General features: G+C 41.3%; 3 protein-coding genes across 6 annotated transcripts; 2 read left to right on the forward strand and 1 right to left on the reverse strand.

The window, feature by feature from the left end:
• Positions 1-1,272: 1,272 nt before the first annotated feature.
• LOC106536320 (HRAS-like suppressor 3) lies at positions 1,273-10,560 on the reverse strand. 2 transcript variants are annotated; one of them, XM_014033534.1, is made up of 5 exons: positions 10,495-10,560; positions 10,033-10,081; positions 5,647-5,755; positions 5,112-5,380; positions 1,273-1,870 (listed from the first exon to the last, which is right to left on the reverse strand). In XM_014033534.1, exons 2-5 carry the CDS (start codon positions 10,045-10,047, stop codon positions 1,748-1,750), a joined length of 516 nt encoding a protein of 171 aa, XP_013888988.1. In that variant the 5' UTR covers positions 10,048-10,081; positions 10,495-10,560; the 3' UTR covers positions 1,273-1,747. The 2 variants fall into 2 exon arrangements, with proteins under 2 accessions (XP_013888988.1, XP_013888989.1); XM_014033535.1 differs by lacking the exon at positions 10,495-10,560 and having other exon boundaries at positions 10,033-10,167.
• A 2,896-nt stretch (positions 10,561-13,456) lies between these two features.
• On the forward strand, positions 13,457-19,152 carry ints5 (integrator complex subunit 5). The gene is made up of 4 exons (XM_014033533.1): positions 13,457-13,698; positions 14,141-14,393; positions 14,477-16,444; positions 18,057-19,152. The coding sequence occupies exons 1-4, from the start codon at positions 13,616-13,618 to the stop codon at positions 18,762-18,764; spliced, it is 3,012 nt and encodes a 1,003-aa protein (XP_013888987.1). The 5' UTR covers positions 13,457-13,615; the 3' UTR covers positions 18,765-19,152.
• A 1,073-nt stretch (positions 19,153-20,225) lies between these two features.
• LOC106536317 (neutral alpha-glucosidase AB) lies at positions 20,226-26,605 on the forward strand (the record flags this gene model as incomplete). 3 transcript variants are annotated; one of them, XM_014033529.1, is given in 11 exon segments in its annotated part: positions 20,226-20,285; positions 21,060-21,161; positions 21,271-21,379; positions 22,615-22,742; positions 22,887-23,066; positions 23,229-23,294; positions 25,654-25,711; positions 25,805-25,886; positions 26,016-26,112; positions 26,183-26,363; positions 26,452-26,605. In XM_014033529.1, coding segments are annotated over 11 exon segments (1,177 nt in total), but the record flags the coding sequence as incomplete, so codon positions are not given.
• Between the last annotated feature and the right edge of the window lie 335 nt (positions 26,606-26,940).

Consider the following 26,940-nt stretch of genomic DNA (forward strand, 5'->3'; position numbering starts at 1 on the left):
GTCGGGAGGGGGGAGAGGGCCAGGCTGGGGGGGGTAGTGGTGCGTGACTGCTCTTCTGAATAAATTAAAACTCTGTAACACAGTTGTTTACACTTGAATTAAAAATATTTGACCAAAGAAAAACTGGAGCAGGACTAGAGAGAGATGAGTATGATTAACAGTCATCATTTCATTCCTCGGCTTTAGCAGGTCTGACGCTGCTAAAAATGACAGATTTTCTTTTCTGGATCTCTGAGTGCAGGACTTCAATCTCTGAACTCGTAAAGTTCTTCTTTTTTACTTTACAATGTCATTTATGAATGGACACTTCCTGGTATGTGGGGCAGGAAACATTTCCTTACTATATATGGTGTTTTTAGGGTGGTAATTATGCTGATCTCCTCTCCTCCTGCACGAGCACCTGATACGCATTCATCAGTTTATGCTGCTAATTTTCACACTTTTCCTGAAGATAGAAGAGTTTGTTGAATCTGACGTGACGTGTTCGTACCAACCATTTGTACGGATAAAAGTAAGAAAGTCAGGATAAGAATACAAATGAAAAACCATTTCTATGCATTTTGTAAGCAGAAATCCAGCTGAAATAAATTTACATCGACAGCTCGCCCCTTCTAATACGGCGTTTGCACTCGAACCACAGAGGTCAATTTTCTGAAATGTGCACGACTCCTCTAGTTAACGTACCTCACTGGGCACAGCTAACCAAAATGCTAGATTACTTACTAATTTAGATAATCTGCTAACTAAAAATACAGCTTTGCTAACATACACATGTATAAAGAATAGACGCCCCTTGGACTGCCGCCATCTTGGAAAGGTCGCCTGCTCCGCTCAATGTAATCTGTTTGGCAGGCTCACTGAAGTAACGTGTTAAATCAATCATAACTTAACCTAATTTTCATGCTCCACAATAAACCTTATACAGCTATTATATACACACAAAGTTAATTATTTTTTTTCCATCATGTTCTCTATATTTCTACTTTCAAATTTCTTAGGACCTTACTTACAGACTATGTACTTTGTACTTACTTACAAAACTGTTTTTGATACCAGTCTGTTGATAATGAATCAAAGCTGTTTAAATTGTGAGTTTGTTTGAAAGTTATTCCAGTCAGGTGTTCAGTTGTCTGAATTTTGTGCTGTGAAGGAGAGAGGCATCTTATTTTTGATCGGGTGAAAAAGTTACAAGTTACACCAGATTATTTGACACTCACTTGAAGTAATCAGCTAAGCTTAATTTGGACTTTTAATGAAATACTTCTTAAAGAATACCATCAGACATATTTCTTTATTCAAATATTAAATATCGGAAGACAAAATGACATTTGACATGCGTGTGCTATTATCATAAATACAAGAATTTACCAACGGAGCTTATTCTGTCTTGAACTATATTAAAATTTTATTTTTGATTCTTCTACCAAATGAATAAATATACATTTTGTTAAAACAGGTGTTTTCTCTTAGATTTACATTAAATATTTCAAGTTTTTATTTTCCAAAAAAAAAAACAACTCATGAAACATTATAACCCTAAATTTTTGTCTTTGTTTTGTTTTAAGAATTGTCCAACCAGCCTTTCTTCATTTTTTTCAGAAGTTTAAAGAAAGCATTTAGAGGTGGTGCAAAGCAGACAAAGTGAAAATCAAGCCCGTGGCTTTTTGAAATCACAGATGTAGGATGGTATTCAGGCAGTGTTGTCTGTGACTCATCAAACCCCAGAATGGAACGCCGTGGCTTTCAGTCACTGGTTGTTCTTGTTTTCCTTTTTGCTGCTTCCAAACAAAGCTCCTGCCAGAGCCACGACACCCAAACCCAGAATTGTAGCCACGCCTGCCATCATCACTACCTCTCCTGCTTTTTGCACCTGCAGGGAGAACAAACACAAAGATTTTACATTTTTATTATTTACTGCTGTTATGGCAATATTTATTTAACAAAGACAGAAATACGTGGTCCAAGAATGAAGGTACTCCGTGAGATGATCAGCTGAGTTTTATTGCAACAACAGGAAACACAGAGAACAACCTGGCCTGTCTCTGTACCTCTGCTTCTCTCTGTCACTGTCTCTCCACACTACTCACTGTGCCTCGAGAGGCCTCATATATATATTAACAAACACCATTCTGTCATCTTAGCAAGATTTGATACAAGGTCAATGGAAAACATAAAGATAAACGCAAGTGATATCTAAGAATGACTGTTGTTAGCAAATCTTGTTCTGACTAATCATTCTATCTGCAGATGAACAGCATGTCATGAAAATCTAGGACATTAAAGGATGTCATGAATTACTAGCTTAAACATAAAAGTATTAGATCCATTACACTCCCCCATCTGATCATTAAATCACCAATTAAATGATCAATAAAACAAAAAAAACACTTTAATGTATTTTTTTAAAACATGTTAACATAAACCTAAGTATATGTACTTTTCTGAAATCCCAACCCCAGTAATTCAAATTGTATTCCTCCCACAGTAATTACTAACCCCAAAACATAGTTATCACACAAAAGTCTTTGGATCATGTTGAACACAAACTGAATTGTCTGTTTTGTTGTATGGAAGGGTCAGAGGTGGTGGTGGGGCTCTGTGACTCTTTGTAGATCTTGGTTTAGTTCGAGGGGCTGGATCTGGGTGTGGTGTTTGTTTCATATTAATCTCGCCAGGTTCTTTCATGTTGTTAGTAAAATCCATGAGGGGGCATTCCACTTGCTGTCCTGTTGGGGTCTCAGAGTCCAAGAGATCCTCTGTTTGTGATGCTGATGAATCCATGAGTAGTTTTTCTAAATATACTCAGGTTCATTTGATTCACTAATTTCTTATATGCTTTGAAACAGAAACAAAAATATTTAGATATGTTTCTCATTACGCTAAGGCTTTGATTTGTGAAACTGCACACATTGTGGTTTCACCTATTGCAACGGGGGAAAAGAAAGTCTCACTTTTAATTTTAGGGTTTTACATATCAGGACATAATAAAACTGGACTTCAATTATTCCAATCTAACCACAAACTGCATGAATCAAGCTCACACAAGATGGCTAATTATGACTATCTTGACACGCTAGCTTCTCTCCCATGAAAAACAAGCAACAATTTGTAGTTACCTAGTTATTTATTAATAGTTGTCTCTGGGTTGGAGACAACTATTGTCATCGTCCTAAAATAATTGCTGAAGTCCTTAGTTGGCAAAATTGAGTTGCACAATTATTTTAGGAAGGTGTCGCTATAATGGGCTGCTTTAACCAGTGACGAAATATCTGTTGGTTAGTTAACTCCCAGGAACATCACAAGCTTGAGGACGCATTGGCAGATATGTTTATTCAAACTATAAAAAAAAACTAATACTAGAACTAATAAAAACTAAACTAAACTAAAACCAAGCATTAAAAATGCAATAATAACTAATAAAAACTAGCAAATCCACTGTAAAAACTAATTAAAACTAACTGAATTAAAAGAAAAAGTCACAATGAAATAAAACTAAACTATAATAAAGAAAAATCCAAAACTATTATAACCTTGTTCCTCACAGCTGTCTCCCTGCAGAACCTGAACCCTTAAGGCCACACATTCAACAACCATGTGCACTAAACCCATATCAACTGCACTCTTATCAGTTTGCACAAACAATTATTCACATCCTGTACAAACAGACTGTTTACTTTGTCACAGATTAATTTAGACAGATACTCTCTCTATTTATTTAGGTCTTGCCTGTTTAAAACCGCATTATTCCACATTCAACTATACAAACCTAAGTTCTGTTTAGACAACAGAAACTTTGTTCCCAGACTGACTGGAAGCAACAGTTGCTCCTCTAAAGTTATTGTTGATGTGTGTGGTTACTGGTCATGCACAGAGGGTAGGTGTGATGTAACTTTTGCATATTTTTATGCACAGTTCAACAGGTGTAGCTCCTGATTTCGGTATAATGAGGCAGATGTATAAACAGGTTTGTATGTACAATTATAGAAGGTAATTGGTTACCATACCATGGTGTGTCCATTGTTCATTGTGTGTGTGTGGGGCTGTAGAAACTAAAGAGGGAGTGGACACAGTTCTAGGAAAGAAGCTGTTCCTTAGTTTATTGGTAGGAGAGATTATTGTCCTGAACCATTTGCGCGATGGTAACAGTTCCTAAAGCGGTTGGCTGAGGTGTGCGTGTGTAAATGTTAATGGTATTTTTTCCTCAGACTGTCCAACATTAGGAGCTCTAGACCAATGACACGCTGGACTATTTTCACAACCCTTGTTACGTCTTTGCGCTCACTATTAAAGGTGACCTAATATGGGGGTCCTAAAACAAGTTAGGATCCATCTGTGGGCTCTACAAAACATGTTCGTTTGATTTAATTCACAAAATTAATCTCAGATAATGAAATTTCACCTTTTCAGTTCTGCCTGCTCTTCAGCTCTCTTCAGAACCTGCTGCTTTGCATGAGTTGCTATGGAACCCTCCTCCCAAACTTTTGTTTACGTTAGCTCCGCCCCCCGCCAGAAGTTTACTTTCTGTTTCTTTTCAGTAGAAAGTACGATTTTTCCAAAGTAGTTCTTGGTGAAATTATTTACACAAACTTTCTTTAATATTGCTAGAACATAGCCATCAAAAATAAAAACAAAACTGAATAAAAATAAAATTAATCCACACATCTCTGTTCTCCATGACTGTTCTAAAACAGCAGAACCGTCCTGTGAGGAAGTGGGCGGAGTCTCTGCTTGGGTTACCAGGAGAGGAGCTGGGCTCAGGTTGGGGTGGGCTGGAGTGCGACTTGTGACATCACAAGTAGCGGTGTTTTAAAGCAGGTCATTTCAAGACACAGAAAAATACATTTACTTGTAGTAAAAATACCTACAAGTGCATTTTTATTTGGTGCTTGGACTGTTTTTAGAAGCAGTACTGACCCAAATGTAAGTAAAAAAAACCTGAAAAAACTGAATTTTGCATATTAGGTCCCCTTTAAGTAATTGAGTATTTAACATGACCGACTTTTGTGCTTTTGTAGCATCTTTTGCAATACTCTTGCACAGCCAGCTATCATTAATAATAAGCAGTTGCAGCGACATAGGTTTGTATTTTGTGTCGTCTTTTTGTTGCCTACCTGCCGGGACTTGGCCTTGCCGTAGCGCAGCTCAGTGACAAAGTGCTCACAGTTGCCTCTGAAGACGCAGTACGGCAGCTCCTGGCCAATCGCCGAGCAGGCCTCTCGCACAATGTCGTGAACCGGGCGAGGTTTGTACTCTTTGTCCAGGATGTTGTTGATCTCCCACCGGTCGGTCCCCACCACGTCCCACAGCTCATCCCTCTTAACAATGGCCTTTTCACTCAGGACCGACATCAGACTGCTGGACCCTGCACTCGCAACCTCGGCTGAGGAAACACAAGCAATTAAAACGCGTGAGGCGCAGGGCAGGGTTTGTTTAGTGGGTTTGTGTTGTCTAGGAATCATTTTAGGATTACAAACATTCATTTTTTTGTCTCTGAGGAGCCCACAGAGCAGTGAATGTGTAAACTGGCATAAGCTGCTTTTTGTTTCAGCCTGGCGTTTGGGATGCAGTTGTGTGTCTGTATGTGTGTGTGTGTGTGTGTGTGTGTGTGTGTGTGTGCATGTGTGTGTGTGTGTGTGTGTGACTCACAGGGTGGTGCCAAGTGAACAACGAAGCCGTCACCTACATATATAGCCCAGTGCTGATAGGAGCCACGGAAGATCTCAATCAGGTCCCCGGGTTCTGGTTTCTCATCGTACTGAGATTTAAAAACACAGACAGAAAGATGTTTAACGTTGCCACAGACTGCGTTTGCTCAATATCTGACCAGAGGAATGTGAGGTCAAACAAGTCCTTTTTACAAGACTTTCACTTGAAATAAATCAAAACACATTCAAACTGTATATAATTTAAAAGTTCATCATTTCCTGAAGAAATGCTGCCTTTAAGTCCAGAGTTTTAGACTATTTTAAATTACACTTTAGCCAGTTAAGTCAAACTTCATGCGCAATCTCATGCAAGTTGACAAGTTTTAATGACTCTCAGCTAATATCACAATAAATTTCAGCTCAGTATCTTTAGAATCAGCTGAGTTGTAACTATTTTTGTGTTGACTTTTGCCCAACTATACCAACCATCTTGAGTCAGACCGACTCTAAATGATTAATCAGTTGTAAATACACATCCAGCGATTTCTCTTGGAAAGTTTCACAGTAACACCCACTATGGCTGTGGTTCCCAAGGTTGGGACCCATCATGAAAAGATTTTCTGAATTAAAAAAAGAAAAAAATTGTGTAGGTCTTCCGGACGGGTTCTTCTGTAATGAAACGTTTCATCTCTCCTCCAAGAGACTTCTTCAGTCTGAGAGTTTCAGGCAAAATTCAGGCTTTTAAGCACTGCCTCCATGTGACTGATACTCACATCGCATGGCTATAGTTGACACCTAATTAACACTTATTGTTAACAGGGGGTGGAGTGATACTGGCTATAGCAACACTGTAGGAGGGAGACAACTGAAAACAGAGGCCTCCACCTCTGTTTAATGATGGACGGTCTTTCTTCACAAAAATGGCTTCTTTTACTCCTCTCTCAAACCAACGTTCCTCHCTATCAAGARTGAGAACATCCTCATCTCTGAAAGAGTGACCGCTGGCCTGTAAATGAGTGAAAACTGCAGAGTTCTGGCCATTAGATGTAGCTCGTCTGTGTTGGGACATTCTTTTGAACAGTGGCTGCTTTGTTTCCCCGATGTATAACTGGTCGCAGTCCTCCTGGCACTTAACAGCATATACAATATTGCTCTGTTTGTGCCGGGGCACCGGATCTTTGGGGTGGATGGTTAATTAGGTGTCAACGATAGCCATGTGATGTGAGTATCAGTCACATGGAGGCAGTGCTTAAAAGCCTGAATTTTGCCTGAAACTCTCAGACTGAAGAAGTCTCTTGGAGGAGAGACGAAACGTTTCATTAGAGAAGAACCCGTCCAGAAGACCTATACAATTTTTTTCTTTTTGATTTTTTACCTGGATTACTGAGATGCATCAGGACATTTTCTGGATTACAACTAACAACAATTTTTTTTGCCATTGTTGTTACAAAAGAGCAAAGTTAATAGACTTAAAATGGACAAAAACAGAGTAATAAATATTGTTACTATGCTCGTTTATTTGACGTGAAAACAATGTTTGTCAACCAACAACAGTTGGGGGCACAGGCCTCTGCTGCTGGTATTTTGTGGGTCAAAAGCTGAAACGTTTGGGAACAACTGCACTACGGGGTTCATGCGATATTTTGCTAACAAACAAGGTTTATTCCCAAAGTCGATGCTGAAGTTTTAAAGCCAAGATTTTTTTCAGTGGGTAGCATTTGCTGTGCAGTGGTGGGCATGGTTCTAATTAGCTAACAGCTAATAAGCTAGTTTTTCATCTAACGAATTAGCTTTTTCACTTACTTAAAAAATGTTTTAAATTGGATTTAGTCAACTTTAAGTCCGCTAACAGCTAACTAACATCAACAGGTTTGGGTCAATCCCACCAGTCTTTAGCTCCAAGGTGAAGAAGACACGTGACACAGCTGAGTGACTGTCGAAGTTAGCGATTAGCTTTTAGCGTTAGCTCACACATTTTTTTAGTTCATATTTAGCTTTAGCAAATTATATTTTTAGTCAGCTGATTATGTGTTAGGGAAGGTAAATTTTTGGTTTGCTGTGCCCACCATTGCTGATGTGAATCAGTCACAACCACACCAAGTTTTTAGCTCAAACATTTACCAAAGCGTGGTGCATTTTCTGTTTTCTGCGTGTGGTGGCCATCTTGGCTTACAAAAGTAAAACTAGTTGTAGATGTACATGCATTGATCATTTCCTGAAAGTTGCATAAAAATCCATGTGTTTCATAAGCATTTTTTCTAACAAACAGTTGACTCCAAATTGGCAAAGCTAAAAGGACATTTTGGGAATCACTTCTCAAAATATACGTTGGGGATCATTCTCAGCTACTACAAAAATTTGAGGTCATTATCTGTAAAATTCAGTAAGTTATAGCTTTTTATTTTTGTTGTTGTTTAACAACAGTTGGCTGTGGTGGCCATAGTTAAATAAATTGGCTCCAAAAATCGATTCCAGCCACCGATTCAGGAAATGACTAAAGGGATATTACAACTAATTTTTCACGACCTTGAGCGTGTTTAATTTGATGTAGCTCAAAAACCACAACACCTGGACTCTTCAAACCAAGACTAGATTATTCTACACTAATTGCAGAATATTTAAAACTAAGTTTGAGCTTTGGGAAAGCTTTTTCTGATTTATGAAACTTCAGCAAAATTAGTTTTTCATCATTTTTTAGGCTACGGGACCACATTAGACCTGGTCCAGCTCAAAAACCACAACACCTAGACTCTTCAAACCAGGACTAGATTATTCTACACTAACAGAAGAATGTTTACAAATAAGTTTGGGATTTTTAAAACCTTAATCTGATTTGTGAAACTTCAATAAAGTTGCGATTATGACACTTTTTATGCATCTGGACCACACTTGTACTGGTCCAGCCCCAAAAGTCTTCTAGACTTTTCAAACCAGAACTAGAATATTCTACACCAATAAAATTATGTTTAAAAACAACTGGGATTTGTGAAACTTTTTTTTTTATTTGTGAAACTTCAATAAATTGCCTTATTACATTTCGGTCTGTGGAACTCTAGAATCGAACTCATCCTTCTTTCAATTTAGCATTATTTGTTTTCATTTCAACTTTAAACTCACTGTTTTCTGTTGAAGTTTCACAAATCAGAAAAAGGTTTCACCACTCCCAAACCTTTTTTTTTTAATATTCTTCTATTAGTGTAGACTAATCTAGTTTGAAGAGTCTAGGTGTTGTGGTTTTTGAGCTGGACCGGGTCTAATGTAGTCCCGTAGCCTAAAAAATGATGAAAAACAAACTTTGTTGAATCTTCTGGACGGGTTCTTCTCTAATGAAACGTTTCGTCTCTCCTCCAAGAGACTTCTTCAGTCTGAGAGTTTCAGGCAAAATTCAGGCTTTTAAGCCCTGCCTCCATGTGACTGATACATCGCATGGCTATCATTGACACCTAATTAACACCTATTGTTAACAGGGGGTGGAGTGATACTGGCAATAGCAGCGCTGTAGGAGGGGGACAACTGAAAACGGAGGCCTCCACCTCTGTTTAATGATGGACGGTCTTTCTTCACAAAAATGGCTTCTTTTACTCCTCTCTCAAACCAACGTTCCTCTCTATCAAGAATGAGAACATCCTCATCTCTGAAAGAGTGACCGCTGGCCTGTAAATGAGTGAAAACTGCAGAGTTCTGGCCATTAGATGTAGCTCGTCTGTGTTGGGACATTCTTTTGAACAGTGGCTGCTTTGTTTCCCCGACGTATAACTGGTCGCAGTCCTCCTGGCACTTAACAGCATATACAACATTTTTTTTTACCTGGATTACTGAGATGCATCAGGACAAACTTTGTTGAAGTTTCACAAATCAGAAAAAGCTTTCCCAAAGCTCAAACTTAGTTTTAAATATTCTTCTATTAGTGTAGAATAATCTAGTCCTGGTTTGAAGAGTCTAGGTGTTGTGGTTTTTGAGCTGGACCAGGTCTAGTTTGGTCCAGTTGTCTAAAAAATGATGAAAAACAAACTTTGTTGAAGTTTCACAAATCAGAAAAAGCTTTCCCAAAGCTCAAACTTAGTTTTAAATATTCTGCAGTTAGTGTAGAATAATCTAGTCTTGGTTTGAAGAGTCCAGGTGTTGTGGTTTTTTAGCTAGAGCAAATTAAACACGCGCAAGGTCGTGAAAAATTAGTTGTAATATCCCTTTAGTCGTTTCCCGAGCCGGAAGCTGGAATCACTTTCTGTAAGTTTCATTGAAATCCAGTGGGCCATCAAATATTTTGCTAAGAGACACACAAACGTTGTCCAACCTTCACCTTCTGGTTTTGTGTGATGAGAATAAATAGAAAGCATGTTTGAAAGCATGAATAACATCTAAAAATAAATCTGAGTGCCCTCCTTACCAGAGTCGGGGCCATGTCAGGGCTTCACGGTTTCTCTTTCTGATTTCACCTTCAGAAACAAAATGAACATTTATTTTACTCTAATTCTAATTAAAGCCCATAAATAAAATAAAACTAGAGTGACAGCTTGTCCCTCCAGCCCTTTACATCAAATCACTGTTTCCAAATAAAACAAAACACTCAACAAGCAGGTGTACACAGCTGTGACGTCATTATTTACAAATAATGTGCTTTAGCAGAGCAAACTATCCGATCTTATAGCTTTAGCAAACAGAATCAGACGCATAAAAGATACAGTAAATAAAAAAGGGGGATCAACGCGAGCTGTTAGCTGGATTATTGTCCCGAAATTATTTAAAATCATTAAAACAACCATCCGATGGCTCTCATTCTGCTCTGAAAAACGCATCAAATTCACAACCTGGTTTCAAATGACTGATTTTAAAGGTTATGTCGTCTTACCCTGTGTTGTTACTGACGAGAGGATGTTTTTTTTTTCTTTAAACAGACTGCAGAGAGAAACGTCAAAGCGCAGCTGAGAGAGATCAGCTGATTGGTCGGATCACGTGACCTCCCGGATTAACATAAAAAAAAAAAACCAAGAGTCAAATATCAATTTGTTTCTCCACCCTATAAGATCAGAGAAACGTTTTTAAAAGGGCAACACCAAAACTGCTTTGTTATTTTGACGTCACCCTGAAAACACAATCTTTAGTGGCCTAAAATATACTAAAAACAAACGTGTTTTGCTTGATTTAACTAATCAAAAAAGGTAGAGAAATAGTTAAAGTTATACTAATTTTATTCCGAAGATCTATCTCTAACGATTTAGTCATTTTTGGCCCAATCTATTTAAATAAATTTCATTTTTTTGGTGTAAAATTAAACCTTTTCAGTTTAAATAAAATTGTTTGGATCATTTGCAACACAAAGACGTTTTTAAATGACAATCGTTGCAGAAGTCAGGTAAAAATGAAAACATGTTGGTGAGAACGGTCAGCTGTAATTCAGAAGGACTTTATTTTAGACTCTGCTGATGACGTTGCTCTGAGAACACAAACCAAACAGGTTGGACCAGCATTCATGCAAAGAGGTTCTTGGGCATTTAATTGTTGTAACATTTAAAGCAGGTTATGCTGTAAAATCAACAGGAGGGAAATATAAATGATTCAGTTCACTTGAATTGAAATGTTCATACTGTATCTATGGGTGAATGATTAATGTGTAGATGATTAATAATGTGTGTCTATGAAGGCCATGTTCCAACATGATGAACAGACTCTGACCTTTGTTCACGTTTAGGGTGACTGAGAGCAAATTTCAGAGATGAGTCACTGTCTGAGTTAGAGAGCTCATTTTTCTCTCTGCTGTTTGTTTTATGTGTGTCTTCTTTTGCTTTTGCTTCATTGTATCCGCTGCAGTTTGGGCATCGTGGTGGATGATGTCATCATCTACCTCCTGCACTGAGCTCTGACCCACCTGGAGCAGCCTGGAAGCACTGTGAGGATCATGTTCTTTGATTTCTCCAGTGCTTTCAACACCGTCCAGTCAGGACTACTGAGGGACAAGCTGGAGTTGTCTGGAGTGGACCACCACATGTCCTACTGGATACTGGACTACCTCACGGACCGCCCACAGTATGTGAGGACACAGGGCTGTGTCGCTGGTCTATACAGGGGCTCCTCAGGGAACAGTGCTTCTCCATCAACACCCCACACGGCCATCTGCAGACATTTTTCTGATGACTCTGCCATAGTCGGCCTCATCGCAGGTGAGGACGACTCAGAGTACAGACTGGACTCAGGACTTTGTGGACTGGTCCCAGAAGAAGCACCTCCTGATCAACGCTGCCAAAACCAAGGAGCTGGTGGTGGATTTCTGCCCCACTGATACAGGTGAACATCCAGGGAGTGGACAATGAGAGAGTAGACTCTTATAAGTACCTGGGTGTTCACCTGAACAATAAACTGGACTGGACTCACAACACGGACGCTCTTCACAAGAAGGGTCAGAGCAGACTACCTGCTGAGGAGGCTGAGGTCTTTTGGAGTGCAGGGGGCGCTCTTGAAGACCTTCTTTGACTCTGTTGTGGATTCAGCCATCTTTTATGGCATCGTTTGTTGGAGCAGCAGCTTATCTACAGCTGCGAGGAAGCGGTTGACTAAGCTCATCAAGAAGGCCAGCTCTGCGCTGGGATGTCCCGTCGACCCAGTACAAGTAGTGGGAGACAGAAGAACTCTGACTACAATATCATCAATGACAGAGAACGTCTCCAGCCCAATGCATGGAACTGTAGCTGATCTGTGACAGACTGCTGCATCCTAAATGCACAAAGAAGCGTTACTGAAGATCCTTCCTCCCAGCAGCTATTAGACTCTATAACCAACACTGCTCCCAACAAACTCAATAAGCATCCATGCTGTGTTTGCACATTAACCAACTCTGCTCTCAGTCATTATATAAATAATACTCTGTGGTTGTTGCACATTTATTGCACTACATGAGTTTTTCATGACTGTTTTCTTGTAATTTTTACATGTGGTCACATATTTTTTGTATTTTCAATTTTATTGTGTTGTACAGCATTTTATTTTATTAATTTCTAATATTTTTAATATTTTTATTTTAACTCTTTTAATATGTTCTTGCTGAGAAAGGCCATAACTATAAACATATACAATCATAATAATATCCTTAGTGGACATATTGAAGTAAAATAATAAAACATGTTTAAAAACACAACAATTTGTCATTACATTACAAAATAACTCAAGTGATTGTGTGGCTAAACAAACTAAGGTAAAGATTGCTAAAATTATTATTTTTTAAATCAGATTTTCTCATGTAGTTGCAAAAGTTAAGGCAATTTTTAAAACAATTTTGTTTTAAGAATAATTTAAAGAATGTCCAAGAGAGTAAATATGTTGTTTTCCATCAAGCAAAAAAAGAAAAAAAAGGTAATGAAATTTATAAAGTAAGAGGAGCATAACAAGGCTTTTATTTTTAAACATCCTATTTTTCTGTTTTAATTTTTTGCGTATCCAGTTTATCTTTGGCGTTTATTTTTTCTGTGTTTGTTCAACTATACTGCTATTGATTTTGTCATTTGCAATTGTGCATATACGTCTCCTTGTTTAGACTTTTAAGACTGCAGATGATAGAAATGTACAATTGTTTTATAAATGCTATGCTGCCATTATAGCTTTGTTAATAAAGTTAAATTGAAAAAATATAAAAAGGATACATAAATTACATAATATAAAGCACAATTTGTTGGTAATTTAATTATTAAAGCTGAATAATCTGTATAAGGTAACATTGAAAAGTCCTTTAATTTTGGAAAAAATATATACTCGCTCCGACCACTAGGCGTCGCCAGTGACGTCACACAGTGAATATCGAGTTTCCTGTTTGTAACGGCGAAAAAGCTCTAACTTCCGGGAATCAACCGATCCGTTTGTTGAGTCGTGTCCCGAGGTTTTACTATAAAAAAAACAACAACAAAAAGCTGCTCTACCCCCACATATTGAAGCTCGAGAAGTGAGAGGTTTAATGTGAGGCATTCGTGCTAAAAGAATCCAACATGTCGGTGGTTTTTGACGGTAGTCCGCTGAAAGCGACTCAGAGCTCTCAGAGCCACACCGCGCAGACTCAGACCGGTCTGAGGTAAGAGGCACTGACAGCTGCTCATCACCCAAAACTCTTCCAGGTTTTTGTGTTTGGTACTTAAATAATAGCAGCAAAACAGTTAATATGATGCTACACTGTCCTGTGATAACAGCATGTTAATAGATCTTATGATGGTGAGTTTTATTTGTCATGATTAAACCCATCCATTTAACTTTCACACAGTTTACTACCTGACTTTACTCCTACCCAGAGAATGACAAACAGCTCTGCTTGTAATTGTAGTAAATCGATACAAATCAATCGCTGCAGTCAATACACAGCTCTGAATTTGTGATTTTAAAAATTTTATTATCACAAATATATACTTCATTTTCAATATAAAATCATTTTTACTTTTTTAAACAATTGGTGCGTTTAGACTTCGTTGTATATCTCGTGGAAGCCAGTTTTCTCACTTTTCATCTCGTCCGTTCTGCAGCTCTCAGGAACTTTCCCAGGAGATCAAGTCCTTCATCAGCGGCGTCGACGCCGCTCAGGGCCGGAAGCTCAGCGTCAGGGAGCACGCCCGCTGCGCTGTGCGGCTGCTGCGCTCGGTCCCCGCCTGCCGAGAAGTGGTGCTGGAGCATTTGAGGGGCGTGTACAACGAGCACGTGTCCGCGTTCCTCCACAGCCTGGAGACGGACGGCAGCTCCAGCTCTGGAGGGAGCTCCAATCTGGAAGACATCATACAGGTCAGAATGAACTTGAAAAAATGTTTTATTAAATATTGAGTATCGTAGATAATCAAATGGTTACGTCTTTTCTTGTGTGTAAGGAGGTTCATGGCGTGCTGTCGGAGTTCATCGGCCTCAACCCCCGAGCCTGGGCCCCCCTGGTGTCCGCCTGGGCCGTGGACCTCCTGGGACAGCTGAGCAGCAAGCACGCCGAGCGCAGGGTGGCCCCCCACGCCTCCAGCCTCAACGAGCTGCTGCAGCTCTGGATGTCCTGTGCCGCCACCCGCTCCCTCATGGAGGCCTACTCCCAGTGCCTGGCCGCCATGCTGGCCTGGTGCCCCGACGCCTGCGTGGACGCGCTGCTGGACACGTCGGTTAAACACTCGCCGCATTTCGACTGGGTGGTCGCCCACATCGGCTCCGCCTTCCCAGGAACCATCATCAGCAGAGTGTTGGCGTGCGGGCTGAAGGACTACTGCTCCCACGGCGCCAAGGACCAGGGCCTGCTGGGGGACAAAGGGAGCAGGGTGCCGAAGATCGGCTCTGTGGTGGGGATCCTCGGACACCTCGCCGCGCATCACTCTGAAAGCATCAGGAAGGAGCTGCTCAGGATGTTCCAGGAGAGCTTGACTCCGTCGGCGACTCTTTCGTCCGCGTCGTCCTCGGCGTCCTGGGAGAGTTCCCCCCAGCTCCGGCGAGCCGCGGTTCCCTTTCTGCTGCAGTTGGCCGCGATGTCTCCGAACCTCTTCGGCGCCGTGTCTGCGGAGCTGGTGGAGCTGCTGAGGCCTCCTGTTCTACTCCAGCTGCAGGCTCTGCTGCAGGGCCTCCCCAGGGAGGAGCTGGACAACCTGCTGGGGCTGGCGGTCCACCTCATCAGCCAGAGCCCGTCAGGCGGGGCGCGGGTCCTCAGGTTCCTGGCGGACACGGCGACTCCGGCTTCGGTCATCATCTCCGGCCCGACGCCTTCGCCTCACGAGGGAGTCCGAGAAGGCTGCGACCGCCTCCTCCAGACGCTGCTCCTGCACCTCCACAAGCTGGTCTTCAACCGCTCGGACGGAGCAGAGGTCAGCCTCCTGAACCCGTCCTCCTCTCAGACTCAGAGGGTCATCCCCTTCCTGGAGGAGCTGCGCTCTCACGTGGGTCAGCTGTGCGCCGAGACGCTGCGCCTGGAGAGGAAGCGTCACCTGTGGCTGCACCAGCTGCTGTGCCTGCTCTCAGTCTACGGGGGTCCCAGCGTGGCCACGGAGACCCTCTGCCAGCTTCTCACCCAGGCCCGTAACCCGGAGGAGCTGGCTCTGGCGTGGCAGCTCCACACCACGCTCTCCTCCTGCATGGTGGGCCTCATCCCCGCCGCTGTGGCCCACTGCGTGGCCCAGATCCACACCCACACCTTGGGGCCGCGGCAGCTGAGGCAGCTGCTGCTGAACCTGGCCGCGGCCATCCAGAGCCGAGACGAGGAGAAAGGAGGAGCGGCGGGAGCACAGTCCTCCATGGCCGTCCAGGTGGGCTCGGCCGTCTCGGGACACCTCCACGACTTCTGCTCGCTGCTCCTCCACGGCGACACGGCCGTGTCCCACGCCGCCGTGCGCCTCCTGTCCTGCAGCCCGCTCCCCCGGACGTCGCCTCCAGCTCACCTCCTCCTGCTCTCCAGAGCCGCTGTCACTCATTTCTTCCTGGTCCTGCGGAGGAGAGGGGAAACGGGGAACGTGGGCAGAGACGGGGGCCAGGCGGCCGAGTCCGTGAGCTGCTCCGTTCTGCTCCTGTCCCGCTTGGCGGCGTACTCCCCGCTCACCCTGAAGGCCATCCTCCAGCAGCTGGTGGAGGGAGCGCTGCACAGAGGGAACGCCCACCTGTTCGGGGGGCAGATTGCAGACATGTCCGGGGCTCCGATCTCCTCTCCGTCCGTCTCCCCTGACCTGGGGGCCTCCCTGCTGGACATCAACTGTCGGTTTGGAACCACCGTGAATTTTTCTGGCAGCATCTGGTCTGTGTTTCACGGAGGCGTGATCGGAAAGGGACTGAAGGTTCGCACAGACGCACAGCTGCTGGACCCATCAGTGGTCACCCAGGTGAGTTTATTAGAGCTTTACTCAACTAAACTGCTCCGGGGGCCATTGTTAGTGCAGAGGGGCCGAACATCCAGCAGTTAGTTTAGTTTAGTTTAGTTTAGTTTAGTTCAGTCATTCATTTTTATTAAAAAAAACACACAAATTCTATAAACAATAAAAATACAAATCATAAATGAAAGTTAGCAGAAGAAGAAAAAAAATCTTATCTGCCCATTTTCTCGAAAAAAATATCAAACAAAATAGTCTTCAAATAACAAAAAGTCATTATGTAATTAAACCAAGTATTACAAACTAGGGATGTCCCGATCAGATACTATCTATCGGTGGCAGATATGGCCACTTTTTGAAAATCAGGTACAATCGGATTTAGTCATGTGATCGGGCCGATCCAGTTTTCAGCATCATCATGATTTACAACTGTCGTAACTCAAGTAGCCATAACTCAACTGCCAGAAGTCAAGACGCACACAAGTATACAACCATGTCCACAGTGTGGGAACACTTCAATGGAAAACAATGATGCTGAAACTGCATCTTGCAAAATCTGCAAACTGGATGTTTCTCATGGTGGGAACAGCAGGGCTCGCTTTAATACTACCAACCTTGTCACTCAGAAAGAAATAAAGAAATAAAGCTATTGGATCGGTATCAGAAAGACTAATCGTAAAAAAAAATCGATTGTATCGGGAGCCAAAAAAACCTGGATCAGGACATCCCTATTACAGAGATCTGATACCTTTTGTAATGGTTTATTTTGCTGCATTTAATTATGAATACAACATACAGAACCCTATAAAAGAAGTGATAATAAAGCAAAAACAAAAATAACACATTCTGCCTCTTATTTAACAAATATTATTTTGAAATGTCTGACTTGCCAAATTTTTCAACCAATTTTATTTTCACTTTCACAGATTTAGCTTCAACTGCTTGTAGTTTTAACCGTCTTGAATGTTCATAGAAATGGTTTTTACCAGCTTGTAGCCAAGATTCTGACGTTTCTGTTAGGGTTGGGCAAAATCGAATCGTGTGCGATTTAATCGTCAGAAAAACATTAATCGATTATTTTTTGGCTCTTGACAATTAATACGATCAATGCCACCAGGTAGAGTGACTGGAGATTTCTCCAGTTAGTCCGCTTGGTGCTCCTCTCTGCTTCAAATATGACGAAATTTTTTTTTGGCAATTTTGACACAATTTGGAACAGATTATTACAAAGAATATTTCCCTCTAAATTGGTCATGTGACTAAGACATAAGGGTGTCCATGGACTCCAGGAGATTAATCGTCAAATAAATCATTATCGCCTAAAAACCACAATTAATTGTGATTTTTTTTTTTGCAATATTGCCCAACCCTAGTTTCTGTAGACACCAAACATGTCTGTGTTTAACTAAAAGAACTCAGAGTAATTAAAGTAGAAAACTGGGGGTTTGGGTTTAAGAGATGAATGAACCGATTGGCGGGCCGAGCTTTGGTGACTCGTGGGCTACATCCGGCCCGCGGGCCTCCAGTTGAATAGCCCTGTGTTAGAGGTTTTGTTGCTCAAATCGGAGAGGTGAGTTTGTGTTTTTACGTAGAAAACCCTGACCGTGTCGTCTCTTCTCTGCAGAACATTCAGACTCTGCTGGCCGTTATAGTCCAGTGTTGCAGCTCGTCCGGTCTCAACGCCTCCCGGTCACCGTCGGACCCCGACGACCCTTTGCCCATCAACGCCGAGGCAGCCAAAGTCGTTGCGGTCACCCTGGTGGAAAACGTGTGTCCGGACGTGGCCAACGGGGAGCTGTCCTGGCCCCCCGAGGAGCACGCGCGCACCACTGTGGAACGAGACATCCACATCAGACGGTGCTTCGAGGCCCACCCGGTGCTCTTCCCTCTGCTGCAGGTGGTGGCGGCCGGACGTCCGGCCCTCTGCTACTGCTCGGCCGCGCTCCGAGGTCTCCTGGCCACGCTCCTGGCCCACTGGGAGGCGTCGCGCGAGGCGGCGGCCACGGACTCCCCGTGGCACCTGCAGGCCTCGTGCCTCCTGGTGTGCTGCATGGGAGAGGGCCAGCTTCTGCCTCCCGTGCTGGCCAACGTCCACGAAGCTTTCCACCTCCTGACTCCCTTCGAGGTGAGGCTGCTGCTCCTGGCCGTGTGGGAGTACGTCAGGGGCAACGCGCCGCTCCCCCAGAAGTTCGCCTTCAGCTCCGAGAAGGGCCTGTTCTGCAGAGATTTTTCACGGGACGGTGACGTGGCGAGATACGTGGCACCGATACACAGCGTCCTCCATAAAAACATCGACAGACTGGGACACCTCTGCTGGCGGTTTCAGCTCTGAGATGCAGATCGTGAGGAATCAGCAAAGCCTCGAAAATGGAGAGAAAATCTCATGTTACTTTTAAATAAATGACAGCAGAACTCTTGTGTAGTTTTATAGTCGTGTTTGTTTAGATTTGTATTGTGTTTTCAGACTTTATACATTTCCAGGTAGTTTCTTTCCTGTGTGTTTAATTTTAAAGAAATGGCATGTTAATTATTTGTAAATACAGATCGACACAAAACAGGAGCCTAATGTTTCGTTTTGATTTAAAATTACAACTTCTCGGAAACTAATTTTTAGATTGTTTTGTTTGAATTTTCAGTTTGTTTGTGTTTTACAGTGTCTCTTGTTCTAAACCTGTTGGAACCACTTCCCAAAAAATAAATCTTCCTTTTTGTCCCAAACAGCCACTTGATTTGTAAAGCTTTGTTGGTGACAATACAGGCTCTCCTTACAGTTATAAACTGCTGGGACAGTATTTCCACGAGTACGAAGCACCGAAACATAACTTTAGATATACAAATATGTAAGCCACGCTACTGCTTTTTGCAGCTATTTTCTAAATGTGATCTAGCTGACATTTGCAGCTTTGTATGCTCAGGGAAAAGCAGAAATTAAGCTGCTGCAACCAGAAAAAATTGACAAAAGGCAATTACAGCAGCTAAGTTGATCTAACCTGAGGAGATTTTTTTGAAAACTTTATTCATTTTTAAAAAAATAAAATAAATTTATATACAATAAAAATACAAATAAAATGAAAGGCTTTAGAAAGAAGTAAAAATCTTATAGTATCTGTGCCTTTTTCCCTCCCAAAATTAATATTTTAAACAATAATCGACAAGAAAAACTTAAAAAAAACAATTTCAAATCATTGTCGAACAACAATTCGTATGAATACTAGGGCTGCCGCAATTAGTCGATTTCCTTTAAAGTTTAGGGGCCATGAGAACTAAAGTTATTTTAAAAAGTAAATTTAAATTTTAAAGCATTTTTTAGTCCATTTTCACTTTGAAAATGATAATGTAATTCTATTCAATAACTGCATTACAAAACTTTAAAATGAAATCTAATGTTTATAGATTACAAGATGGGGCTGATAAGACATGAAAACTGTTTTAAACAAATGTAATTTTGAAATAAAGTGATTTATAATAGAACAAAGTGTAAATATGTGACAGTTATAATCATGTATGACTGGTTTGTTGTGGCAGGTGGAACAAACCCCGGATGACTGTGCGTCCTTTCTGACTGGAGCTTGAAAAGATGACGTGTCCGTGCCTGACAGGCTATATTCATTCATAGGAAGTTCAAAGTTATTTTCCATTTATTATGAATTTGTCAATCGTGTAGCACGAAATAACGGAATAAAACTTGTGATTAATTTACAACACACACAAAATCTGTTACAACTAAGCGCAATTTTTTTTTCGTCGGTTGGTGAGGTTCTTACTTTTTAACGATCTTTGTTGCGGAGTGAAAGGGGCGGAGCCGGAGACGAGCGGCCAACAGCATAATCAAGATGGCCGCCTTCTCTGTAAGGTAAGACAAAAAAGCAGTTCCTCTCTTTTATCGTTAATTTATCATCGAATTAATTTGCGGCTCGTTCACGAGGGGTCACTAAATATAAATACGAAGTTCGCAATAAGTAAACAGGATTGGTATTTTGAGTTCTTAATTCCGCTTAGTAAAAAAAATAAGCTAAAGAAAAGTCGAGATTCCCCTTAAATTGAATTAGCGGCTCAGGCTGCTAGCAGGTTTAGCATAGTGGCATTGATTCAAGAGGTAATTATACTTAACACTGCTGCCATGCCAGTTTTATTTAAGTCATGTTTTATTACTAAAATAATAACAAGTGCCTGGTTTTAGACGAATTGTTGTGATTAAAACGGTTTAGCGCACGTTATGTGATGATGTGTTCGCCGACACGGTCTCTGCGCTGCAGCATAATCATTTCACATCCGTGGGATTATTAGGCACTCACGGAGATTACATTTTCAGTGTAGAGTTGGAGGCTAACATAAATAAGAGAGGCACACAGTGTATCTGCAGCAGGAAGATGATGGGGGAAATGATTTAGCCACATTAGAGGGCACGTTTTACCACTGCAGAGAGCTCAAAGTCCGGCTGAAGGTTTGTAGTTTAACTCTGGATCCCGTCGACCGCCTGCTATAGTTGCTTTAGGTTAGGATCCTCTTATGCAGCTGGGGCATTGCTTAACCCAGTCATAGTGTTTAGATTGCACTGTGATTGCATATTTTGGGGGGGTAAGATTAGTGCACTTTTAGGATGTTGTGTTGATTTGTTTGTTTGCAGGATGGTGCATGTCTTGGTGCTCTGGCTGGCTGTGTGCCTCAGTGGGACCTGGGCTGTGGACAAGGGCAACTTCAAGACTTGTGACCAGAGTTCTTTCTGCAAGTGAGTAAATAAAAGATAAAGCGGAGGACTTTGAAAGCAGACACATACACTCAAAAAAAGAAAAGGCAAAATTTGCAAACGATTTTATAACCGTGCCACTTCTAACTAGGCGTCAGCGAGCATTGAAGCCCGGCGAGTCCCCTTATCGAGTCCTGCTGGAGACCATGGAGCTGACAAACACCAGACTCACCCTGCAGCTCATTAATGACAACAACAAGGTGAATTTCAGGGCTGATAGCGACACTGACACGACTATTTCAAACTGGTCTTTGAAGTGAAGCGGTCTCTGTGTGGACATTCAGTGAGCACAGACTAAAAGCCTCTTGAAACCAAATCCCTTCTAACATTTATATAATGGGCTGGTGCAGGACTGTGTCAATAAGAACCTGAAGGTTGATTTGTGTAGTTGTAGAGACACACATGCAAAGAACAAAGGGTGGAAAAAAACAGCTAAATTTATTGAACTTTAATGGCATTTATCATCTTTGTATCATTTATTTTCACCATAAAAAGTTGGAAACTTGATAAAATGTTTCTAACCCTAACTTTTTGCAGTATAACATATTTTGTGTGTTTGTTTTGATAAATCGTGGATGGTTTTAGCACATTTAGTCTTTTTAGTGGATGAGATGTACCATAGTAAAACATCGATTTGTCGAGGTCAAAAAGGTTTTTTATTTTTATTTTATTTTTTTAACTGTTATTGAAGAACTGTCCAAATAACCAATTATGATGATTTGATTTGATTTGATTTTATTTTATTTTAGTTTAGTTTAGTTGGGGTTCAGGTTGTTTTCAGTCAAATTGTATGTTTAAGAGTCCTAAAATGCTTTCATATCATCATATCATATCAGATCATATCTCTTTTTCTTTCTGCTGTAGGTCTCCTTTTCCCTTTATGCTGCATGATGCAACATATGTGTGATTTTAGCTGTCAAGTCCCAAGAGGGCACACAGTGAACAGACCAAAAAAAGATAAACATTGAGGAAAAGCTAAAAAAAATAAAGGTTTTCAGATATTATTTTGTCTTTGCAGAATGAGAAGTAAAATATCTTGATTTTAAAGAGTTTTTGGTTTTCCTGTTTGCAAAGTACCGGTAGGTCTTTAAGCTCTAAACTGGTTAAACTTTCTGTATGTGGCAGGTTGAATTCTAGTAATTAAACAGTACTGTTCTTTATATATACAGTGTGTATGTGGTGTGGTAAATTTTAAAAATTGTTTCCAAAAAGCACCTGATTTAGCTTTTGTAGAAGAATCAAACTCAAATGCTTCTATTGCAATTTGTTAACTTGCCTCCAAATTTATCAACTTTTTTTTTAAATTTTAAATCTAAAAAAGGTGAAGTCCTGATGAATCTGGTCCCAGGTTGGAACCACGTACCGACGATGCAGAAAACTGTTACATAACTTCTCCTCCTCTCCCCTCACGTCTCGCTGGCTGTTCGTCTCTCAGGTGCGTCTGCTGCTCGAGCTCTACCGCCTCCAGGGAAACATAACGAGGGTGAAGATTAATGAGCTGAAGCCTCTGAAGCCTCGCTATGAAGTCCCAGACGTGCTCGTCAGGGAGCCACCTACAGAGCCGTGAGTGTCGCGCCTCTTTTTTTTGTTGTTACATTGCGACCAGGAAGAGGAAAATATTCTGCAGTTTGTTTAAATAATAATCATCAGTTATATTCAGTTTTTGTCCTCACTCTGGTTTTCTCTCTCTCTCTCTCTCTCCCTCAGCCTGTCTGTGCTGTCTCAGGATGAGAACGGGGTGGTGCTGTCTCTGGGGGCGGAGTCTCAAAGGGTCATCGTCAGCGCCCGGCCCTTCCGACTCGACATCATGGAGGGGCACAACGTGCTGATGTCGCTGAACTCGCGCGGCCTCTTGGCCTTTGAGCACCTGAGGATGCGCAAGGACACGTGAGAATCCACACATGCACACACACACACACACTATTTTAAACCACTTCCTCACTCAGTGGATGATTTTTGTTTTTGTTCCCATGAGATGTTTTATTATTGTTTTTATTTTCTTTTGAGTATTGTCTGACTCGTTCTGTCCTCTTCTTCCTATCATCCTAGTTTCTCCTATAAAGTAACTAGCACAGTGGCTAGCGTGTGGGATAATATCAAGAGGGTATTCTCTAGGTAAAGACCCTTAAGATTTGTGTGTATTCTGTTCCTTGTGCTTATATTGCAGATAACATAAAATATAGGGTTTCCCATCACTCCAAATTTGCTTTTGATCTCAAATAAATGTGACTGCGAGAGAGGGTGTGAGTGAGTGTACGCATGGAGTTTGATTTAGGATTACAATGATTACAGCCCAGTATGTTGACCATCAGACACAAACACTCAGAGATCTCTGATTATTAGGTAACTTGGTCTGGGAATGATCCTCATTCTTCTTTTGTTAAATCAGCATCTATCACTTTAATCATCCTCTCATATTGTCCCTCCAGCAGCTCATCCAATAATCAGATTCTCAGGCAGCTCTATTGAAGGAAAGCTTTATTTATTGTTAGGGCTAAAGGTTAGACAACTAAAATTTATTTAAGTTCTGAATTTGCACCAGTTTGAATTTGTTGTAGTCCCCCCACATGTAGTCTGAAGACACTTTCACAAAATACTTCCACAAAATGCAGTTTCTTTAAGCTGTCTCTGTTCATAAATCCCTAATCAAGCAAGTTTATGAAAGATGTGGGGCAGAACTCGGCTTTTTAGTTTTTAATATGTTTATTGGCTTTTCATTTGATGTAACAAAACTACATTTCAATCAATCATAAAATTTATTATTATTATTATTATTATTATTATTATTATTATTAACATAAAATTGAAACAAATCATCATTAATGAAAAAAAAGAACTTTGATGTTATATACTTAAGTGAGATAAAAATGTAATAAATGAGCTTTTGTTATCCCAATTAGCCAGATAATATTTTTTAGTAATAATTTGGCAATTAGCCAGGAAAGGTCTCCATATATTTTCTTCTTTACAATGCTTGTCCAAACAATTACGTTCCAGTTGTGTAATTGATACCATTTCTCTAAGCCAGTGTTGAAAACTTGGTGCTCGTCTGTTTTGACACGGAGCGCTGCGCGTTAAATGTGTGACAGATGTTTTCGTCATTTTTCTAAATAAATTAACTCTGTTTAGACATCCAGAAGTTGTCGACCTCTTCTGGATAGAATGGAACGGTCTTTATTATCATAAAAGAAAAAAATTGTATAGGTCTTCTGGACGGGTTCTTCTCTAATGAAACGTTTCGTCTCTCCTCCAAGAGACTTCTTCAGTCTGAGAGTTTCAGGCAAAATTCAGGCTTTTAAGCCCTGCCTCCATGTGACTGATACTCACATCACATGGCTATCGTTGACGCCTAATTAACACTTATTGTTAACAGGGGGTGGAGTGATACTGGCAATAGCCGCACTGTAGGAGGGGGACAACTGAAAACGGAGGCCTCCACCTCTGTTTAATGATGGACGGTCTTTCTTCACAAAAATGGCTTCTTTTACTCCTCTCTCAAACCAACGTTCCTCTCTATCAAGAATGAGACATCGGGAAACAAAGCAACCACTGTTCAAAAGAATGTCCCATCACAGACGAGCTACATCTAATGGCCAGAACTCTGCAGTTTTCACTCATTTACAGGCCAGCGGTCACTCTTTCAGAGATGAGGATGTTCTCAATTCGTTTGTTGTCATTTAGACTTTGTGAATTCTGATGGTAACACCAATCCTGAATCATCACCTTACTGAGCTGCAACGATGGCTTTCCTTTTCACACATCAGCTGTTCTATTATTACCCCACCTGGCTGCACAACGGTGCAACAACAGTGTGCTAGCTTCAACCCAAATATCCCATTTCCCTGTTCTTCTGTAAACCCCGCAGAGACGGTCGAAAAGCATCTTAATCTGTCTTGAAGTGTTTTGTGAAAGTGTCCTGTGTCCCCTCAGTGTATGCAGGCTCTGCAGCCCCTCCTAAACCCCACAGCAACATCTCTCTTTGTGGTTATAATTTAGTTTGCACTTTACATATATTATTGCTTAAGTCAGGGACATTTTACCCAGAATGCAGCACTTCCCCTGGTTCAGTCATCTCTGTGCACCTTCTGCAGCTGCTTGTAATGAATAGACTGTTGCAACCCTAGACTTGTGTGAAGGTTTTTGTATAATCCCAGTATTTGTTGGATCCTCAGGGTGATGGCTGGAGCCTCAGGGGCGTTACACGTTTTCAGTCCCTTGATGCTGAGCTCATTGTAGCCACAAGACGAGGAGTTGCTCAGTCCCTTTTGTCTTTAAAGCTGCTGTAGTTTTTGTTTTAGCCGTCAGTTTGAAGTCAGGGGACAGTCTCCAACCTCTCCCCTCTATGTCGTTTTACTTTAACCATAGTTTAGTTGTCTTCACACACATTGTCGTTTACCTCAGGATTGTTAGACTTCACCAAAGTGACACGACTTTCTGATGTTCCTCTCACTTTGACTCTGTTCTCGCCGAGCAGCCAGGCGGAGCCAGAAGCCGAGAAAAAAGATGAGGCGGATCCGGCAAACCAGGCCGAGGTACCGCAGGATACATTCTGTGCAGGGTTTTCTACATCTGAACGAGGTCAGTGTTGTTCGTAACGTGGCTGTTTTTGCTGTTTTGTCTGCCAGACTGCAAAAGAAGAGGAAGAGAAAGTAGAAGAGGGGATGTGGGAAGAAACATTTAAATCACACTCAGACAGCAAACCTAATGGTATGTCATGATGTAATACTTTTTATGATTAATCTAATATCCGTGTTTCGGTGTCTCGTTAAAAAGATGTTTAGTTTCAACTCTAAATTTCTTCTCACCGCTAACTTCTGATTGGCTGCTGTTCTTCAGGTCCATCTGCTGTTAGTTTAGACTTTTCATTGCCGGGGGTGGAGCACGTTTATGGCATCCCAGAACATGCGGAGCCCCTCAAACTTAAAACAACAGAGTAAGCATCCGTGTTCAGCAACGCTTCGCTCTGTGAGTTAGGATGTGTGACTCAGTTTTGCTCGTTTCAGAAGCGGGGATCCGTATCGGCTCTACAACCTGGACGTTTTCCAGTATGAGCTGTATAACCCCATGGCCTTGTACGGGGCTGTCCCCGTCATGTTGGCGCACAACACCAAACGGACTACAGGCATCTTCTGGCTCAACGCTGCAGAAACTTGGGTCGACATAAGTTCAAACACAGCAGGGAAGGTGCGGCTTCTTTCCACGCTGAAGCATTCTGCTCTTTGAGTCGAATGTTTCACATGTTGAACAAGTCCTCTTCTGTCTCTCCTTTCAGACTGTGTTTGGGAAAATGTTGGATTATGTTCAGGGTTCCAGTGAAACGCCACAGACGGATGTCCGTTGGATCTCTGAAAGTGGAATCATCGATGTTTTCCTTATGTTGGGACCAACTCCCAAAGACGTCTTTTCTCAGTACGCCTCTCTGACAGGTACAAGATCTGTTGTTTTTTTTTAATTCAAATTTTTATTAGAAATAACATGAAGAAAATTAGTTTCATATAATTACAGAAAGTAATACAATATTTTACAATTTTCCTTTCAGTTAGTTATATCAATCCATGTGCAACCCTTCATGTGATTATTAAATATCTGGAATTTAGTTTAATTTAATTTAATTAAATTTTTTAATATAAAGATGAAAAAAAAGAAAAAAAAATCGAAGCAATTTTTCAATACAAAAAAACCCCCAATATTTTGAACAGAAGAGTAGCTAAGGAGCAATGGGTGTCACTTCGTTTTCATTAGTTTCAGACAAGATCTGATT

This window comes from Austrofundulus limnaeus, unplaced genomic scaffold, assembly GCF_001266775.1.
Source record: "Austrofundulus limnaeus strain Quisiro unplaced genomic scaffold, Austrofundulus_limnaeus-1.0 Scaffold1769, whole genome shotgun sequence".
Lineage (NCBI taxonomy): Eukaryota > Metazoa > Chordata > Actinopteri > Cyprinodontiformes > Rivulidae > Austrofundulus > Austrofundulus limnaeus.

Excerpts from the sequence above, each read along its gene's own strand:
- LOC106536320 (XM_014033534.1), bottom strand. Across the intron at positions 5,381-5,646 it reads TGTTCACTTGGCACCACCCT|CCGAGGTTGCGAGTGCAGGG; the intron begins GTGAGTCACACA and ends GTGTTTCCTCAG. Across the intron at positions 1,871-5,111 it reads GCAAGGCCAAGTCCCGGCAG|GTGCAAAAAGCAGGAGAGGT; the intron begins GTAGGCAACAAA and ends TTCTCCCTGCAG.
- ints5 (XM_014033533.1), top strand. The coding sequence starts at position 13,616 with ATGTCGGTGGTTTTTGACGGTAGTCCGCTGAAAGCGACTCAGAGCTCT. Across the intron at positions 13,699-14,140 it reads CAGACTCAGACCGGTCTGAG|CTCTCAGGAACTTTCCCAGG; the intron begins GTAAGAGGCACT and ends TCCGTTCTGCAG. Across the intron at positions 16,445-18,056 it reads ACCCATCAGTGGTCACCCAG|AACATTCAGACTCTGCTGGC; the intron begins GTGAGTTTATTA and ends TCTTCTCTGCAG.